This window comes from Gopherus evgoodei, chromosome 5, assembly GCF_007399415.2.
Source record: "Gopherus evgoodei ecotype Sinaloan lineage chromosome 5, rGopEvg1_v1.p, whole genome shotgun sequence".
Classification (NCBI taxonomy): domain Eukaryota; kingdom Metazoa; phylum Chordata; order Testudines; family Testudinidae; genus Gopherus; species Gopherus evgoodei.
The window spans coordinates 137,666,251-137,687,241 of NC_044326.1; the positions used below are offsets into that span (position 1 = coordinate 137,666,251).

At 41.7% G+C, this 20,991-nt stretch overlaps 1 protein-coding gene across 3 annotated transcripts in view; it reads left to right on the top strand.

Annotated features, from left to right (window-relative positions):
- The window catches only part of TECRL (trans-2,3-enoyl-CoA reductase like), a 117,792-nt gene extending 97,695 nt beyond the window's left edge, over positions 1-20,097 (top strand). For all 3 annotated transcript variants that reach the window (XM_030563724.1, XM_030563725.1, XM_030563726.1), the window contains 7 exons: positions 378-483; positions 2,676-2,748; positions 4,975-5,018; positions 10,787-10,844; positions 14,588-14,673; positions 15,761-15,806; positions 18,926-20,097. In XM_030563724.1, the coding sequence (XP_030419584.1) occupies positions 378-483; positions 2,676-2,748; positions 4,975-5,018; positions 10,787-10,844; positions 14,588-14,673; positions 15,761-15,806; positions 18,926-19,053 (541 nt within the window). In that variant the 3' untranslated portion in view covers positions 19,054-20,097. The remainder of the gene's footprint in view (positions 1-377; positions 484-2,675; positions 2,749-4,974; positions 5,019-10,786; positions 10,845-14,587; positions 14,674-15,760; positions 15,807-18,925) is intronic.
- Positions 20,098-20,991: the final 894 nt, after the last annotated feature.

Consider the following 20,991-nt stretch of genomic DNA (forward strand, 5'->3'; position numbering starts at 1 on the left):
ACATAGCTGTACTGTTTTAATCGACTATCATAGCAGTACATTATATTCTGAGCATGCTGTGCCCTTTTTAATTCAAGGTGGGTAAAATCTGTTGCTTCCGCGGTAAAATGGATACGGTGTTATATAAGTCTGTGAGAACGATTCCATTCATCTCGGGATTCAGTTGCTTTAGCTAAGGCAAAGTCTATGCCCAGAGATTTCAAGCATGACTCTTCAGTTCTAGACTATTAGTCCTTATTCTTTATGTGAAAATAGAGTGTGATGTATCAGAAAGTGTGTGTTTGGTTTTTGTTGTTGTTGTCTTTAAAAAAGATGAAACTGACCTCACCTCCCATCTTTCATGTACCTTCATTCCCCTTTTTTCATTGTTTTTCCAGCTTGGCCTGCTTCTGTCATTGTTTACACTATGCCAGATATCTTCTAGAGACGTTATTTGTTCACAAGATTTCTGGAGGGCACACGCCTCTGAAAAACATGATAAAGGTGACAATCATGTTTATCATTGTATCCAATATAGAGAAGTACCTCATGCTATAGGGGCCCAGAACGATGACAGGAAAAGAAAATTCATTTGTTTTCCAGGTCCAGTAATTATGTTTCTGTTACAGTATTTAAAGTCTCAGGGCCAGATTTGTAGCTGGTGTAAATCATAGAATATCAGGGTAGGAAGGGACCTCAGGAGGTCCACTAGTCCAACCTCCTGCTCAAAGCAGACCCAATCCCCACACAGATTTTTGCCCTAAATGGCCCCCCTCAAGGATTGAACTCACAACTCTGGGTTTAACAGGCCAATGCTCAAACCACTGATCTTTCCCCCCCCCAATTTTTTTTTAGACCTGGAAAGCTCATTGAGTCTAGCCCCCTGCCTTCACTAGCAGGACTAAATATTGATTTTTGCCCCAGGTGGCCCCCTCAAAGTGTGAGCTCACAACCCTGGGTTTAGCAAGCCAATGCACAAACCACTGAGCTATCCCACCTTCTCTGATAAGGGGACTTCATCAGAGCTGTGTTGATTTTTTATTTACACCACCTGAGGATCCCACCTTCAGAGGGCACAGCATTTCTTCAACTGAATGGTATTGATTTGCCATCATTATCTGTTTATATTAATAACTAGAGTTCACAGCTGAAATCAGCCTCTACTGTGCTATTTTCTGTGCAAACGTGTAGTCAGAGACAGTCCCTGCCTTGAGGAGGTTACACTCTAAAGAGACAATGCAACTGAAGGATTATTATCCTTGTTTTAGAGATGGAGACCAAGGCAGAGAGAACATCATGTGAGTTTCCCAAAGTCATTTAGGCACTTATGAGACTTGGATCCTATAGTAGTTTGGGTAAGAAGTGAACTGATCACCTGGTCATCTATGCAAGATTACAACTGGGTTATTGTATGGTATCCTCTCTTTCACCCCCATCATTTCACTTCAGTGGGGTTTTCTTCAGTCACCATCACACAAGTGACATGCTCCTGCTGCAGAAATGGCTGTGTCTCATGGGTGGATGAAGTGATGCTGAATACATAGGATCAGGTACAGTGCAATTGAGTTAGTTTCAGTGGAACTGCACCTGCCCCCATCAGGGCCAGATCAGATCCATAAGACCCAGTCCTACAACAAACTCCATGTGGGTTGCTCCTTGTTCCCACACCAAGTCCCATTGACTTCAGGTTGCAGGGAACGTCCAGAATGGAACTAATTACCCAGTATAGTGCTTTGGGGTCCTTCTTGTTGAAAGAAGTGATATACATCTAAGATAGCGTCAAGAAAACTTTAGCTATAGATTAAAGGTCTTTGAGGCTGGGACTGTCTTTTTCTTTTGTGTTTGTATGGTGCCTAGGGCAAGGGGATCCTAGTCCATGGCCAGCAATGGTCATGCTACTATGGCAAGACAAATAAATAATAATTAATAAATGTTAACTCAGTTACACAAAAATGTGTTTGGGAGATTTCACGTGCTAATGCATTTTACCCAAAGAAAACATACATTTGCTGAATAAGTGACTCTACAGGAGTCCCTGACGTTGGACGAATAGCACAAAGTAAGTTTTGTCACAACCGGTAATACTTTATCCAGGAATAACATTCCACCCAGTGTAGTCCCCAAAAGGGAACTTATTTGCATATGTACTTCTTTGTGACTTGCTTTTTGTTGCATTTGAAGTTTTACCTCTACATGACCATTGCTATCGCAGTTTGGAACCTAGGATTTGAAAACAAATTACAGATTGACAAATTGAACCTATCTACGATCATCTCTTACAAATAGATTTGAGATCTGTATGAGTCAGAAGGAATATGCCTGTAGCATAGTGGAGTCTGGCTATATTGCACTCTGATAAAATGACACTCCTTTTATGGGGCTAGGTCATTAATTTACCACGATCTCTTGGTAAGGGAAAGAACAAAAGTTGTGCTGCTCTAGGAGCAGGCCAAGAGTCATTTAACTCACTGTTAGAAATGTGCCTCTAATTTCCACTTTGGACTTAATAGTGACAATAATTTTGAAGAAGGAAGAATATTATTACTTTTTATTAATGAATCATTTAAAAAAAAAAGCATTGTAGTCATCTGGACTCAGAGCACTGCTGCTAGAAAATGTATATGAAGTTATAGATTTGAATTTACCTGTAGTTTTTCTTCCTAAAATGTATCTTTATTTTTTCTTTTCTATTCCAGGGCTGTGCCTTTTACTGGGGATTTACTTCTTGGATTGCTTACTATGTCAATCACCCTCGATACACTCCACCATGTATGTACCATGAAAATGACATTGTTTTTTTTAAATCATTCTGGGCCCAACCTTGTGCTCACTGAAATCAATGGATGTTTGGGGCTCCACTTCAGTGGAAATGGGATCAGACCATTTGCCTGCCCAAAACAAAGGCTTGCACTGTTTCTCAGTAGAAAGATTAATGGAATTATCAGTCTGGTACTATGGCTGTGAACATATGTTACTGTTTAACCCAGTTTAATCATCGCCGAGTTTTGTGAACATGGAATGTTAACCAGTTGAAAGACATAGCGTGATAAATATTATCCTCACCTCTGCAATATATTTACATTAAAACATATACAAGGGGACAAGAGGTGGATGAGTATTTTCAAATGAGAACATTCTTGCTTGATATAGAATCTGCCTTTTTATGAAAACTAAAAGGTTTGTGAACCCAAGAGGGCTTTGTTAAATATTTGCAGCAACATTGGGAGGGGGGGAATCTTCATTCCTCCTTTTCTTTTTCATGTACAATCGTCATTCATCATTTTGTACTTTTCTTTTTCTTGTGTTCCATTGTCGCACCGCTATTGTTTCTGGATGTCTTTTTTGTCCAGTCATTGAAATTCCCTTTGTTCTTTTTTGTGTTCAGTGATAATCATCAGAGTTTTCTTCTGTCCATGGGCTTGGTTGTCGCACCTTCCTTCGGCTAGTTCTTTTTGCTGGCATTCCATCTTTGTACTACTCCTTTCTATTTTATTTTTATTGTGTGTGTGTTGTCAGGGCCCTGTCTGTGGGTTCGGAGAGAATACAGGATCTGCCCTGCCAATTTCAATTGCTCATATTAGTGTCACAGTGGGATATTTAAAACAAAAAAAAAGGTTCAAAAATGGCATATTTTCAATTTTAAAAAATCATCACATTTCATTCTGAAAAACGGCATTTCCTCAAATGACCATTTACGTTTGTGTGGAAATGGCAGCAGTGGATTGAACTTCCATGTGAAAATGAACTCTTAGATTCTGGATCATTGAATCAGCAGGCACTGAACACAAGTATTTATTTGAAATGCGCTTTTTTCCCACCTTAGAATAGGGTGAGACTTTAATGCCAAGGGCATTTTGTCTATTCCTTCTACATTTCTCAGTGGAGGTATCTCCACATTGGGTGCTCTTATTCCTGAAACTAATGCTCTTGAAAATGTAGCTTCTGGAATAAACCTCAGTGAGCTGGATGGTACCATACTCAGATGGCTCAGCGAAGAATGATATGAATGTCAGGCCCTTCCTTTTGGGAAATATCCGTGGGCAGACCCCTGAGTCTCAGACCCAGAGACAGTTTCTTTGGTGACACATAGGTGATTGGGGAATAGCAGGCAGGAATAACAATTTGAGCTAGGGTGAAACGGGACTTGAAGAATATCTGATTAGCAGCCACATGCTCAGCAGTGGCAGCTGTGCTGGCCGTCCTGGCAAGTGCTGTCATGGCATGTCACCCTTGTCCAACTGAGGTGCTGCATGTCAGCCCAAGTTGAGACGAGGTGGGTTTGGGAAGGAGGAGAGGCAGGACAGGGGAAGAAGCTGCAGAATTAATGACCATGAGCATGATCTATGCTCCTAAAAACACATTTGAAGTTCTGGAGGAAGACTGCAACCCTCTGAGACTTTCCTGATGTAACACTATCACGATGCATGGATACCACAGGGATAGGGAAATGTAGGTTTGGGTAGCTGAACATTGTAGAGACTAAATGTATTTATTCAGGTGAGCTGGCTGAGTTGCTGATGCTTGATATATGATGCCTTAGTGCTACAAAAAAGAATGGCAGGATACATCTCAGCTTCATTAATAGTGGAGGCAGTGTGGACTAGATGATTAAAGCACCTCTGTTGGAAACAGAAGATCTGGCTTCTAGTCCCACTACTGCCATTAGCCTTTGGGTGACCATAGGCACGTCTCTGTGCCTCACTCCCCCATCTGTAAAATGGGGAGAATGCTGCTTGCCTCCTCTGAAAAGAGTGCTGAGATCTGTGGGTGAAAGGCGCTCTATGTATCACTACTAATTAGTGACAAAAATACTGGCATTGACCCAAACACATTTGTTATTTGCATAATGCTTAGACAGTGTGGGTGAAATTCACCATTGTGCAAGTCCCTGAGGGACATAAGCATTTCTAGCACTCTGCACCAGGGCGAACTTCACCTACAGTGAACTGTGCACATAGACTAAAGTGTAATTTATTATTTCCTTCTGTTTTCTAGCATTTGGCAACAGGCAAGTTATTTTTGCTGCCCTCGCTTTTCTGGTAGGTACTCAAATAAAGTATTAAGGATGCTTATGGGATAAAACAGAATTGTTATTTGTCAACAGGAATAACCTTGTGTGAATGAAGATTAACGCCTGGTCTTGCAGACCTTCGGGATGTCACTCGTCTTATTAATGTTAATGGATCTATTGAGCTTTCTGGGGCAGGAACAGTCCTTATGTTATTTGTGTGTATATTGCCTGCTATGTTGGTGCCCTGTTCCCTGGTCTGAGATCCTTAAGTGTTACATCATGATGAAAATGCACAATTACATCCAAAGTTGAAGATTTAGGCAATTGCTATCACTTACCATAATTTCTCAAATGCTGTGATAGAGGTTTTTAAGTGACGAAGCACTGACTGGGATGATTTAGTTGGGAATTGGTCCTGCTTTGAGCAGGGGGTTGGACTAGATGACCTCCTGAGATCCCTTCCAACCCTGATATTCTATGATTCTGTGATCATATGGAAATATATCCCATACTGGCTTTCCAATAACGTTGTCTTTCCTAAATAACATGCCTGTTATCACCTGGCAACAGATTTTTAAGAAATAGGGGCATCTATGGATGAAGACTGGTGAAGATTTGTTTCCTCACCTAGTTTTCACCTTATTTTTCCATTGATGGGGCTGCCATCTTCCCAGTATTTATGTGCCTAGGTGCTATTTTTACAGAGTAGAAATATCTCAGTGCGGCTACTTCGGCAAATCAGAAAGAAAGGCCTGTGCTCTGTAATCACAACAGGAAGGAGATCATGCCACCAAGGCTGGTTTTGTAGCATAGCATTAGATCTGCGCCCCATGAGGGGCTAAGGTTCTGAATTACATATTTCTGAGCTGGTGATTTTTCTCCTCTGGGTGTCATCCACTCACAAATACAGTGATTTAGGAGCAGAATGGGATAAAAGTGCCGAGGTCTTTCCAGGAGAAAAGCTTCTAGGAGCCAGGAGTTAACACAGAGCCCAATTCTTTCCTCAAATACAGCTGTACGTATATCAGAGTGTACAGTTGGACCAATATATACTAACATAGCGGGTCCATATATTAGTGTCTACTAAGTGAGATGGAGTGGTCCAGGGATGTATATGAATGCACTAGTGTGAGAGCGTAGAACTCTGAGGAGGTTGAATGCGATGCTTTGATTATCACAGCAGGAGCACTGGGGATCTAGTTAAACAGAAGAATGCTCATGGAAGCTTATTAATTGTCCCACACAATACTGGCCTCCTATTCAAAAGTGCTGAGCATCCACAAATACCAACAAAATCATAGGCAGCTAAATGTGTTTATCCCCTTTGAAAATCAGGATTCCAGAGATGCAAAAGGAAAAGAGGAGAGTGACTGATTTAGACTGACCCTGGAAAGCCACCCTAATCTAGGAAGTGCTTCAGCATGTACTTAACATTAAGCAGGTGTGTAAATGCTTCCTTGAATCGGAGCCATTAAGATCACAATTTTGGCAGTGTTCAGATCCTGGAGACTCAACTACACTCCACGTTTTCCTCACCAGATCCAGGCTAGCAAAGTAGAGCTGGAGAGGAAATAGTTTTCCCATCCCGTGAAGATAGCTGAGATTTCAGAATATTGTCTGTTCCTCAGGGAGATAAAACCAAGACCTTTCCATTTTTTTCCACAGAAAAGTCCATATACAAACACAGAGACAAGAACTGGCAGGAAGTTAAGGCACTCAGTGGGGTTCTAGGTTCAATTTCCTGCTCTTCCTAATGGGAAGTAGGGATTTGAAACTGGGTTTTCTTTAGTCCGGGTAAGTGCTTTAACCACCAGGCTATCTCTCTCCTTTGGCTTGACCACATGTTCCATCCTGTACCTGAGAAACCTTCCTGACAAAAGTTTTGTGGGAACTTTTCTCATGGAACACTTTAGTTTCAATGAATCAGCATTTTTCAACAACAAAAATTGCGTTGAAAAATTTCCAACCAGTTTTCTAGCAAAGACAGACAGTATACTTATGTGAAGAAAGAACTTCATGTAGTCACTGAAACCCTGAGGCTGAAAGCAGTAAGTGCTTAACTTAGTGTGTTGTGTCTGCAGGGGATCGTGTGTTAATCCAATGATACAGTACCTTACTGCCATCATGACTATAGCAATCTGTATCTCAAAGTCAGTGGAAATGGATTACCAATGCAGCTTATGTTAACAATAAAAATAATACTTATCCAAAGTAACAGCTTAGTAAAAGCGACCCATTTCTCCCTCAACTTAAGTGGAATATTCTGTTTATCATCTTTTATGGTTGATTTCCTGAAGAAATGGTTTTTCATTTTTTTTTCTGCAAAATATTTCAGACAGAGGCAGTCCAACGACAAGACCAGGTTTCAGGTCTGAGATCCAGGACATTTATAACATTTAAAAGGGAGCCATCTTCCCAGATACAAATGCTTGCTTCTAGTCTTAGCAGGTTCTAAGACACTGAAGCCTAAAATTGCAGTATGTATGAAAAATCTGTTTGAGGTCATTTTTAAAGAGTCCTAAAATATATGATTAAGGTTTTCCTTCCTTCATGGCTTGTCTTTATCAGATACCTCTGATTTGTTTTAAGTATGTGCTTCTACATTCACGGTAAACAACAGCATGGAGTAATTTAAGGAGCTCAGCAGGCCTTTCTGAAAGATGTTTCTATTTGGAGAAATAAAAGCAAGCCAGCCAAGAGATAAATTTTCACATAGGGTGCATTTGAAATTTAAGATGAAAAAAAAATGAATGTACAACTCATTAAGGAGATAGAAAATGGTCACACATTGAAAATCAGAAGTTTTGCAAATTCCCAGATTTTAAATTTTTAAGACATTAGCTTAAGGGCTGGTTTATATTTAGCAATACTTCTCCATTTGAAGGATTACCAGCCAAATTTTAAAGAGGGAGATAAAAGCTAATTACAGCTGACTGCAGCTGCAACATCAAAGGTAACCTAATAAGAATCCTGGCAAAAATGCCCCTTACTTGCTTTTACTTATAATTGATTACAGAATTAGTGGGTGTTAAGTAAAATTTATGAATGGGTGGTGCTGCACAGTCATGTGTGTGTAACATATTTGCATTTGCGTAGTGTTTCATGTAATTACTTTTAACTTTGAAAATTTTGTTTTGTAAAAGAAAAAAAGCTGGGTGCTTATATATATATTTTCAATATTATTTTTGTCTGGAATATACCAATTTTAGCCACTTTTATAGTATTCTGGAATATTTTTCCTCTTCTATCTATTGGCATTTTTTGAGGTGCAGAGGTTTTCCATTTTTTATTCATCATGGGTAAAATATGCAGAAAAAAAGAGCTGGGTCTAATCCTGAAGTTCTTACACAGCCAAAATTAAACTTTTAAATAGATCTGATCAAAATGCCCCAATGAAAAACTTATCTGCTGAAAAATGGGGTTTCTTCAAAACTGATTTTTTTCCACATTAAAATGCTTTTTTTTTTTACATTTTTTAATTTTTGATGGAAAATTTCACAGTGAAATGAAGCAAAATCTTGCATGTTGTTTAATTTCAAATTGAAATTTTCATTTCATTTTGGTTTTTGAAAATTGAAATGTTTTTGAAATTTCAGATTTTTGGTTTTTTGCTTCTCCCCTTTTTCTTTTGTTGCCACTGAATATCGCAGAATGAACAATGTTTAGTTTGTTAGTTTGTTTTCCCCTCCTTTTCCTTTTCTTTCCTTTACCACTGTAACTTTTTAATACTTCTCCCTTCGTAAAAGTTAGAGTATTAAAAGAACTATGAAATAATGTAAATGTGTAACATTTCAAAAGTTGAGGAGAATTTTTCAGTTTTCAAAAACAGATATGAAACAATTCCAGTTTAAATTGACATGAAAAATGTGATCCATTTTGTTTTGATATTTTCTTGTGAAAAATTGCTAAGAAAAAAATAGAACTTTGTTGTTGTTGCTCCTGCTCAGAATTTTTCACTGGAATTAAATGTCCTTTTAAAACAAACAAACAAATAAAAAAGCACCAGTTTTCAACAGCAGCAGCATTTTGTTTACTAATACTTGTATAGCAGTTGCAGTTCAAGGCCTCAATTGAGATTGGAGCCCCATTGTGCTAGGTGTTGTACAAACAGTCTCTGCCCCCAAAGAGTTTACAGTCTAAATAGAAAAGATAACATAGGGGAGAGCGAGCAAAGATGAAGTGATACAGCCAGTCATTGGCAGAGGTGGGACTAGAAAACCCAGGTTTTCTGAAGGCTGATCCACTGGATCCATTCACTGCACCATACTGCCCGTCATGGAGCAATTCCTTCTGAGTAATATTTGACAAATATTATCCAGCCCATTTCTTTTCATTGTGTAACTCATTCAGCACATGGTTTTTGTGATCCTTGATCAACACAAAGAAGGGCTTGAAAACATGGAGGAAGAATGGGCATACATAATATTTGACAGTGAGACAGGGAGTTCATCACTTAGGTCCTGATTCTGCTCCCACTACAATGGCTGAACTCTCATCAGCTTCTATGAGCCAGGATCAAAATGTCATGGACTGACGTTGTGCCCACTCTTGGCTCCATACGGTCCTGGGGGGAACCCCCTTCAGTGTGACAGCCCTTCTCGGGCGTCCACTCTCTCCCGGGGGTTAAGCCCCTCTGCCTCCTGGAACTGCACCTCTCTGAGCCTTAGCACACCTGTCTCTCACTGTGGGACCCTTCAGGGAGTCCATTCACTCTGGACCCCCAGGGCCTCCACTCCCAAAGGGAATAATGCAGCCCTGTTCTCTGGACTGGAGCAACTCTCAGCCAGCATAAAACATGAGGGTTTATTGAGTGTCTGAACACAGCATAGGAAACTCTCAGGGCCTCAGGCCTGGCCTCCCTCAGCACAGCACATCTAAGTCTCCCTCGCATCTAGGTGGTCTCTACCTGCTCTCTCTCCCCAGTCCAGAGCCCCTGTGCTTTCTAGCTGGGCATCCGATATCACCACCCCCAAGCCCAGCCTATGTCCATTGCCTTCTATCCAGGTAAACAGGGTTGCCTGGGTATCCTCTCCTCTCAACCATTCTCTGCTCCCCTCTGGCTGGAACCAGCTGGTCAGGTCACCAGGGTCCTCTCTTCACAGCCCATTTTCCTCCCACTGGCCAGAACCAGCGGTGACTCCTTAGCTGGACCTCTCAGTCATCAGTCGCTGAGGTATCCATTCTCTAGGCCATTGGCTGGGGTCCCAAGTTCCATCGCTGGTCCTCTGTAACAACAACCTTCCTCTCCCATCACCTCGTTAAACCAGTAACACCCAGAGAAACTGCGTCCCACCTTTTCTGCATGCAAACCATTGAAAAAAACAAGAACACCCCCCACACACTTTGTCACACAAATGCACAGCCAGGAGATTATGGTGGAGCCAGAAATGTGTCTTGCAAAATCCCTTCAATCAGCCTATTGTGGATGATCCCAAGGCTGTCTCTCCTGTGAGATCAAAGAGTCTGCTGCTATCTTGCAGGATTGCACCTACACTTCTCTCTGGAACCAAGGGTAAAATCCTGGCCCGCTGAAGTCACTGGGAGTTTTGCCACTGTGTTCAGTGGAGCAAGGATTTCACCTCTACAGTTCACCCAGGGCATGGTTTTCTGGGGCATCCGGGTTCTCACAATGAGTGTAACGTATTTCCGTTTGAATGGGTTTCTCAATATTTTTTTTAACGCTCTGCTGTTCTTTTGAATGCAGAGTTTAATCCTACTGCTGGAATCAACCAGTCATGCAGTTATCTGGTAACATCCTAAATGTGTAACGGTGACCATGCTTTAATTTTTTTGCAGATGTGTGAAGCTGGAAATCATTTTATCAACGTCGCATTAGTCCAACAAAATCACTCAGGTTTGTCTCCCCTTTACTATCCCCCACCCGACCTACTTCATACTGAATTGCACTTTATATAGGGACCTTTTCCTGATATACTGTAACTATATGTCTGTCTACAAAATAAAGAAAGATGAGCGAGATATCGTGGCATTATTATAACATTTGCTACTTAAATGTGGTGATATTTGTAAGATTTGTAATATTGCTGTTCTAAAGCTTGCAGCAAATTTGTCTTCATTATAAATATCAATAATTCAATTTTTGATTGGAGTGTTTAAATGTATTAAAACATGCTGTCGACTGACAATGAAGGATTTAATTTTAATGAAGCTTCAACAAATTAAAATAACTAATTTGCATAGTTTTCTGCTGTAAAATCGGTGTGTGCACAAACGTGCTGTTAAAATGTGCTCCACATCTCTCATTTTTGCAGAGCATTTTGGATTTAGGGCAAATAATTATAGCTACAGCACATTTTCTAGAAAGAAACATGTATTGTACAATAATCATTGTTTTTCTTAGCATAGGCCCCATTTCAAGAAAACACTTATTCACATTCTTAATTCAATCTCTATGCAGTAAAGCAGTTAAGCATGTGCTTAAAAGGGGCCACAATGTGCAGTAGAAGCAGCAAATCAACTTATTTATTTACATACACAACCTCATCTCTAAATACCATTACAGTGTCGACAACATTATGACCCATGTGAGATCTGAAAGGTATTTGCATTAGTCTCACACGTTGCATTTTGTAATAACAACATTAGCAGTATGGAATGAAAATGTCAGGTTCTGGAATATAACATTATCTTATTGTATTATTGTTGTTTTATTTTATTATTACTGCAGTGCACTTTCTTTCTGAGTCCTGACTATTTTCCTGGGAAATTCTGTTACTATGACATGAAAATTGTTTTTTTTAAGAAGGCTGGAATTCCAAAAGGGCCTACGTGGTGTAGGCATCCAGTTACCATTGACTCTGAGAAGCTCTCACCAGTATTGTACCCCTCTGAATGTCATTAGTGCCCACATGGGAGCCCTATTGGGTGCAAAGCGACAGCCAGTGGTTCTGAGCCATACCGAAGAAGTTTTGCAGCACTTCTTTTGAACTCTAGGATGGTTTCCAATAGTCCTAACAGGGGCGCAACAAAGGGGGACCCTTGGCCAGCAGCTTCTGCCTCCCCTCCCGGCCATGCCCAAGACAGCCTGTACAGGAGGAAATTGGCCTGGCACTGAGGCCTGGGACATAAGTGCTGGAACATACTGAGCCTAAGGAAGCACTGGGATTTGCTGAGCCTGGTACCACTGCAGGAGAGGGCACAACCTGTAGAGTGAAGAGAGAGGTACCACAGCCTCCCAGCACCCCTGCTCTGCATGGAAAGTCCCTGCTCTCAGGGTTCCTTCCCCACTCTGAAAGACCCCCTAAGCTTATTTTTACCAGCTTAGGTTAAAAACTTTCCCCAGGCACAAATTCCACCTTGCCTTGAACAGTACGCTGCCACCACCAAGTGATTTAGACAAAGAATCAAGGAAAGGACCACTTGGAGTCCTATTCCCCCAAAATATTCCCCCAAGCCCTGCACCCCTGTCAAGGTTCCTTCCCCACTCTGAACTTTAGGGTACAGATGTGAGAGACCTGCATGAGAAGCTCTAAGCTCAATTAACAGCTTAGATCTGTTTTGGCTGCCACCACTCACAAGCACTACTTCCCTTCCCTGGGTAGCCTTGAGAGATTCACCAATTTCCTGGTGAACACAGATCCAAACCCCTTGGATCTTAAAACAAGGAGAAAATAACCATCCCCCCTCCTTTCTCCCACCAACTCCTGGTGGATCCAGATCCAACTCCCTTGGATCTTAAAACAAGGAAAAATCAATCAGGTATAAAAAGAGGCTTTTAATTAAAGAAAAGAAAGGTAAAAGAAAAAACCTGTGGGAGAGATTAGCATACCAGCTACTCTCACAGACAACAGATTCCAAACACAGAGGAAGTTCCCCTGAGCAAAAACTTAGTTACACAAAAAAATACTCAAATACCCAATTTGACTATTCCTCTAATTGCACACGACAGGTTACAAAGAAATAAACATAAACCTATTTATTTCCTTCACTAATACTCACTACTCAATAGGAGGCTGAATTCTGGAGCTTTCCCACTCCAGTCAAAGTGAAACTGACTAAACAAAGGTAACTTCCCTCCTTCCTTTTAAAACATCTTGTTCCCCCATTGGTTCCTCTGGTCAGGTGTCAGCTAGGCTAGGTGAACTTCTTAACCCTTTACAGGTAAAAGAGGCTCTGGCAGACCACCACCCAGGTGTCCGAAAAAAAACCCAGACGCCCTTAACTATCTGTTTATGACAACCCTCTTTTCTGGGGAAGGCTTGAGAATAATATCCTCACCAATTGGTACAGGCTAACGCAGACCCAAACCCTTGGATCTTAAGAACAATGAAAAATCAATTGGGTTTTTAAAAGAAGAATTTTAATTAAAGATAAAGGAATCACCTCTGTAAAATCAGGATGGTAAGTACTTTACAGAATAACAAAAGATTCAGAAACACAGAGGATTTCCCCTCAAGGCAAAAGTTTAAAGTTACAAAAACAGGGATAAACCTCCTTCTTAGCACAGGAAAATTCACAAGCTAAAACAAAAGATAACCTAATGCATTTATTTGCTATTATTTACCATTTCTGCAATATTAGATGCTTAGCTTAGATATGGCTTAAGGAGATGTATTTTCCCTGCCCTGGTTCCTTGTTGACTCTGGGAGACACAGACATAAAACCTTTCCCCACAGATTTGAAAGTATCTCCTCCCCTTATTGGTCCTTTTGGTCAGGTGCCACTCAGGTTACCTGAACTTCTTAACCCTTTACAGGTAAAAGAGGAATTAACTCTTTACAGGTTGAAGAGAGATTCTATGCTACCCTTAGCTGTATGTTTATGACACCTGCATTCAGTCTGCAGCTCCTCTCTACTCCCCACCATTGCTGCCCACCCAGGGCAGGGGGTGGGGGAAGCACTGGGACCTCCATACCCAGCTCACAGCACCAGAATGACCAGGGATGTGGGTGCCCCAGCCTGTTTCCTCCTGCATGGGTGGCAGGTCCCCAGCCGGGTGGCTGCCCTGCACTGCTGTCTCCATCACAGCCAGGAAAGAAAGCTGCAACCTCCTACTTTGTTGCACCCTGCCCCTGCCTCCCCTATGGCCAGATTCCCATCTTCTCTCCTTTTACCGCTCCACAGGCCGAAGGGTCCTGGCAGGATTATAGTGCCCCCACATCTCTGTTCGCTGCCCATGACCAAATTGATCTGGACTGGTGTCAGCAGGACTTCCATGGAGAAGTGAGTTCTGGCACTTCTTTTTTCAGGACTCAGGCACTGGTGCCAGCAGGTTCTGTCAGTCCTATGGTTACACCTGATGGCAACTTCAGCTACCAGCGTGAGCCTAATGGTTCTTCTACTTTGAGGCAGTGAATGGTCCCATGCTGAGAGCAGTGTCTCGCTGCATGTTTGTAAGGCGTATGCGAGACCCACTGCTCAGCGTGTCGTATTGGTCCTCTGAGCCCCAGAGCACAGGAGTCAGTTTCAGCCCCAGCTCGTGCTATGGGGACTTGTGCTTTTAACTCTGGAGGTTCCTTTCTGCCCCTGTGTGTCGGTGCAAATGGTGGCCATCATATGTGCAATGAGGTCCTCTTCCCCGGTGATCCCTGCTGTACTTACATTGTGGGTTTATTTGTGTTTTCTTCTTTCCCAAAGGGAATAAAGCCTCTTTTCCAAGTCCAACTTACAACCCCTTCACATGGCTATTCACACTGGTTTCCTGTCCCAACTACACGTATGAGGTATGCTGTTTTCTTCTCTGCATGGGGGAGGGGCAGCCCAGTCAGGTTACAGCCCAGGGTGCACCAAGCATGTTCATGGTGAACATCCCTCCTCTTTCGTGCAGTCCCCTCGACTCCAGACACATCGCAGGCCACAGAACCTTGCCCACCCCCTCCTGTAATAGACCCCTAGCTTCTGGCTGAGTTACTAAAGTCTTCAAAGCTTGATATAAAGACTTCAAGTTACAGACGATCCACCATTTACACTAGCTTAAATCTGTCAGTGACCCATGCTGCAGAGGAAGTCAATCCCACCCCACCCCCAAGGTCTCTGCCTAACTGACTTGGGGAAAATTCCTTTCAGACCCCAAATGTGGCAAATAGTTAGACCCTGAACAAGTGGGTGAGACCCACCAGCCAGACACCTGGGAAAGAATTCACTGTAGTGTCCATCTACTGTCCCATCACTGGCCATTGGGGATTTTTGCCACTGGCAGTCACCGATGGTCCACATGCCATTGTAGGCAGTCCCATCATACCATCCCCTCCATAAACGTATCAAGCTCGGTCTTGAAGCCAGTTAGGAGTTTTGCCCTCACTGCTTCCCTTGGAGGGTGTTTCCGGAACTTCCCTCCTCTGACGGCCATTTGTATATATGCATTTGTTCTTGTGTCCACATTCGCGCTTAACTTAAATTACTCGTCCCCGGTATTTATCCCTCTGATGTATTTATAGGGTACAGTCATCTCTCCCCTCAGCCTTCATTTGGTTAGGCTAAACAGGCCAAGCTCTTTGAGTCTCCTCTCGTAAGGAAGGTTTTCCATTCCTCTGACATTCTAATAGCCCTTTTCTGCATCCTCCTCCCCAGAACAAATACTCCCAGTTGACCCTCAAAGTCACCCCCACCCTTCTGTGCAGATGATTCCCTCACTCCCATATGACACATTCGATGCTCACCTTTTATCCAGCCACCCAACTTATTCTACCTCCTATCTTCAGTGTAGTAAAGACAGCAAACCTTCTCTGCTTCCAGTGGAAGGCAGTGGGAGCCATTGTGTACGGAGTACAGTTAAAACTTGCCATAAACAATTCTTCCTTCTTCATGTAGATTGGGTCTTGGATTAGTTTTACGGTGATGACACAAACGCTGCCAGGTAAGACAATCGTCAACTGGAAGCGAATGAGATGTAAATGTGTTACTGGCAAAAGTGAGTTTTGTAAACCTAAAATCACCCCAAAGAATAATTGATGGACTATCACCACCAAATATTCTTTTGTACCCCTAGCACATTACTCTTTAAAGTGTCATCTTTAGGAAGCTGGGTATCTGGTGGAGCTGGTCAAAATTGTCGAAAGAAACAGTTGTGGTGGTGGTTGAAAACCTGCCTTTTTTGGACATCAGTGATTTGTGTGAAAAATTATTCTTTTAAAATATTTTGCAAATAAAAAAATCTGAAATGTTATCAAAAATTCTATAGAATTTTTTTTCATTTACCATTAATCATTTTTCAAATATGACATTTTCTGTTGTTGTTTTATTTTATTTGGACCTTATTTAAAAGAAATTTCACCAGGGACCAGATTTCCAAAGGCAGTGAGGGCACCTAAAAATGCAGATAGGCACCCTTGGGATTTAAAGAAGTGCTTAAGTGAGTTAGGCACCTAACCCATTGAAAGCCTGCATAGAATCTTTTGAAAATGCCACCAGGGGCCTATCTGTGTCTTGAAGTGTCTAAATTCCTCTGGAAATCTAGCCCCATACGGCTAAGCTGACCAAGAAATTAATATAATTTTGTTGTTGTTGTTGTTACCAGAAAATAAGAAATGCCACATGTACAATTTTGCAATTAAAATAGATACTTTGAAAAATTAAATAAAAGTGATGTCAAGACTGGATGAAAATTTTCATGACAATCTAATTGAATAATATTATTTTTTTAATTTATCACAATGTAAAAAAAAATATTTTCCAAAGAGCTTTATGCATAGTTATTGGAGGAAAGACGTGAATGTGTAGTGTGGGTTATGGTGCTATTGAGATAAGAGGCAAGTTATAGAATGAGCTGCAAGATACTTACCCTTCCCCTGCTTGCCCTGAGGTACTCCAGACATCTCTCAGCAATGCTTTTTGTTTTGCTAAATGATGCCATGGAGTTCACATCTGATGCCTTGTGCTGTTCTAATTCTTCTTCCATTAATTGTATTCTTCCTTGCGACACTTTCCACTTTCTTGCCTTTTTAACACCTAATATATTGTGTTGAAGCACTTTCTGGAAGCCAAATTAATGAACCTGCAAAGCCTCCTCAAAGTGGCTACCTATTTGGATTTAAACAGATTGGTGTAGTTTGTGGCAACATAAGTGTAACATGACACTGGTACACCTGTACCCCAATATAACGCTACCTGATATAACATGAATTGGGATATAAAGCGGTAAAGCAGTGCTCCGGGGAGGGGGCAGGGGGCTGCGCACTCCGGCAGATCTAAGCATGTTCGATATAATGCCGTTTCACCTATAACGCAGTAAGATTTTGTGGATCCTGAGGACAGCATTCTATCAGCGTAGAGGTGTATCTCTCCACCACCACAAGGTGCTAATGTTTCTAATACTTTCTGCCTTGTTTGATGTACACTTAGGGTATGTCTCCACTGCAGTCCGTGGTGTGATTGCAGCATGGGTGCACAGACCTGTGCTAGCACAGCTCAAAGCAGCAGTGTAGCCATGATGGTTGGGCTTTAGTACAAGCATGCTGGGAACCCCAGGCACAAACATTACTACCCCAATGTCCATGCCCCCAAGGCTACACTGTTATTTTGGGATGTGCTGGCACAGGTAAAGCTAGTGCAGGTACGTCTACTCATGTTGCAATTACCCCTTGGACTGCAGTTTAGGCATACCTTAAGGTCTCAGACTTTATACACCTGGAAGTAGGTTCCTTTATCAATGCCAGTGGTCTTTTTTCTCCTGGCATGTTACCTTCTGACAGACTAGATTGTGCCTTTAGGGCCTGATTTAGCACCCACTGAAGTCAATGTGACTGTTCTTTCACTTCAATGGGCTTTGGATGAGGGCCTTAAAACAAGAGTCAGGGCACACTGCCATAGAGAGATCACCCCTCAGAGAGGCACATTTCCTCCTTTCAGGCAGGAAGGGTAGTAACTTGCCACACCCCTTGATGGGTGAGAATTCTTAGCTTCAAGCACGTGAAATCCTGGCCCCAGTGAAGTCAATAGCAAAATCTCCATTGACTTCAGGAGGGCCAAGATTTTACCCCACGTGTCTACTCACATGCTTAAAAATAAGCAGTGTTTTTGTTTGTTTGTTTTTCTTTTTTTGTGGGTTAGGGCCTTGACATAACTGAAAAATAGAATAAATAGTCCAAATTATATTTGAATATAATCCACGACCAACAAACCAGAGAATTCAACAGTTCACATCAACCTCCCCGTGTAATAGTTCTCATGCAAATTGCATGGCTATTCAAAATAGTAAAGAAGAATTGTCCAGTGTTTAGGGCATTAGCCTAGGACTTGAGTGACCTGGGCACAAGCTCTCCCTAGCCACAGACTTTCTGTGTAACCTTGGGCAAGTCACTTGGCCTCTCAATGCATCAGTTCCTCATCTGTACAATGGGGATAATAGCCCTGCCCAACCTCACAGAGATATGGCAAGGATAAGTACATTATAAGACTGTGAGGTGCGCAGATACTATGGTAATAGCACCGGTCGTGAATGTCTTGATGAAATATTTTTTCATCAGAAAATGATGCTTCTCAAAAACCAAAACTTTTTGCAGGAAAAGGTTGGTTTTGATGAGTTTCCCATTTGGAAATCATTTATTTGGGGAAAAAAATAAAGCTTTGAAATTGTCAAAATATCCCATTTCAACATTGGCAAAACAAAGTTTCTGATTTTGGTGTGAAATGACTTTTTGTTTCAAATGAAAGTTACTTTACAGTGAATGTAAAAAAATGTAAAAAAGGTTAAAATCAAAGCTAAATGTCTCAGTGGACCAATCCAATTTTTTTTTTTATGAATTCTATTTTAGATTTTCAACTTTTCATTGTTAAAGTCTCAAAAATTTTCCCAGGATAGGAAAACCATTTCCTACCCATCTCTAGACAATGATGGGGGTATGTAAGATACACAGATGTGCTCAGGAAATTTAATTTAAACATCTGTGCTGAGAGTGGCTCGCGCTGTAGAGATCCTCCTTCCATTTTATTCATGGTAAATATGAATGTTGTTGACACACATTTTCTTTGTTGCAGTTGGAATTTTTGCTTTCCTGATGGCCATCCAGATGTCCCTCTGGGCCCAAAAGAAACACAGGCTCTACCTGAAGAAATATAATATGGGTGCGCTTAGGAAAACAGCCATGATTCCATTCATCTTCTAAGCTCTTCAAGCACTAGAAGCCCATATTCACTGTTTGAGAACTGTTTCTGGAAACAAATGAACCCTTTCATTTAGTAACCAAAGAAGGCTTAGGCAAGAATTGTTGGGTATCATTTTCAGACAATTAACATCAGAAGGGGGTGTTTTGAATTAAGTGAACAGAATCTGGCTTTGAACCCTTGGTTTGTGTTAGAAGATATGATTGAATTAGATTTTTTGCAATGGAGTTAATCAGGAGGATAGGAAACTCTGTCTTGTGAATGTTGGGCCAAATCATCAACTGGTGTCAATGGGTGTTGCTCTGTTTCAAGCCCGTGGGGTGATGCTGATCTGCTCCCTGGGAGGAGCTGGCCCTTTTAAGGTTCAGTAGCAAATGCAGATCAGATTCTAAGCGTTTTGCGTTGCAGGAAATGCCACAGCTTTAACTGTATTCAAAGCAGCATGTTCTGCGTAAATCCCTCTAAGCTGTACCACCAAACAGTGTTGGTTTATAGAGTATTAATTAGGGTAGCTTTGCAGTTTTGTTTTACTGAAACAATTCCTGACAACTGGCAAGTTGTTTGATGATGCAAACTGGCTTAAACTCAGCACTGTGGAGAAGTCTGTTGTTTTTTTTCCAGGAGGCAGCATGGCCTAAGCGGATTGAGTGAGTATCAGGCAAATGAAGTTCTAATTCCAGTTTTATGAACACAAGCACTGGCACAATGGGTAAGACCAGTGGTCCATCTAGCCCAGTATTCTGTCTCCAACTGTGGCTGGTACTGGAGTGTCAGGGGGAGTGCTCAAAACAGGGCAATTATGGTGTGATTCATCCTTCTCTTCTCCTCCTGGCTTCTGGTAGTCCCAGGTTTAGGGTCACCCCAAGTATGGCCTTACCTTGCCATGTATGTGCTCTGATGCCATGAGGAAATCACTTGAATCCAGATGATGACACCATCTTTCATGCTGAATTAATCACACCAGAATTAATGGAATTGTTTGTGCAGTAAAGTATCAGAGGGTAGCCGTGTTAGTCTGGGTCTGTAAAAGTAGCAAAGAGACCTGTGGTACCTTATAGACTAACAGACGTTTTGGAGCATGAGCTTTCGTGGGTGAATACCCACTTCGTTGGATGCATGTTGTGGAACTTTCCAGGGGCAGGTGTATATGTGAAAGCAAGAAGCAGGCTAGAGATAACGAGGTTAGTTCAATCAGGGAGGATGAGGCCCTCTTCTAGAAGCTGAGGTGTGAAAACCAAGGGAGGAGAAACTGGTTTTGTAGTTGGCAAATCATTCACAGTCTTTGTTTAATCCTGAGCTGATGGTGTCAAATTTGCAGATGAACTGAAGCTCAGCAGTTTCTCTTTGAAGTCTGGTCCTGAAGTTTTTTTGCTGCAGGATGGCCACCTTAAGAGCTTAAGCAAAAAAAAAAGCTCATGCTCCAAAACATCTGTTAGTCTATAAGGTGCCACAGGACTCTTTGCTGCTTATGCAGTAAGTTTCTACTCAGTGTGAGTAATGAGACCACAAATTGGTCTGTAACCTCTCAGTGCCTCAGACGTTCCATCTCAGGCTAACACTTATCCTCTGTTTATAAAGCACTTTGAGATCCTGAGGTGTAACCTGTGCCTAACTGCCAAGTATTCCTGAAAGGGAGAGGATCCCCACCAGAATTCAGGGCCTATCTTGGTTCAGACATGCCAGGACAGGTACTCAGCTGGTGCAAACGGGCAACGCTTCATGGATCTCGTTTGGCATCGCGTGCATCTTGAGGTTGCTTTTGGAAATCAAGCCCTGGTTTGAGTTGCTTAGTCAGTTCTTTCTTTGCTTTTCTTTTTTGAGTGTCATTATTCATTTGAAAGGGAAGGTCTTTTATTGAAATCCCTGGAAACTCTATGTAAATTAATTTGCAGGTCAATGACTCCTTTAGTACGGAGTAACACAATTTTTAGAGGCAAGGT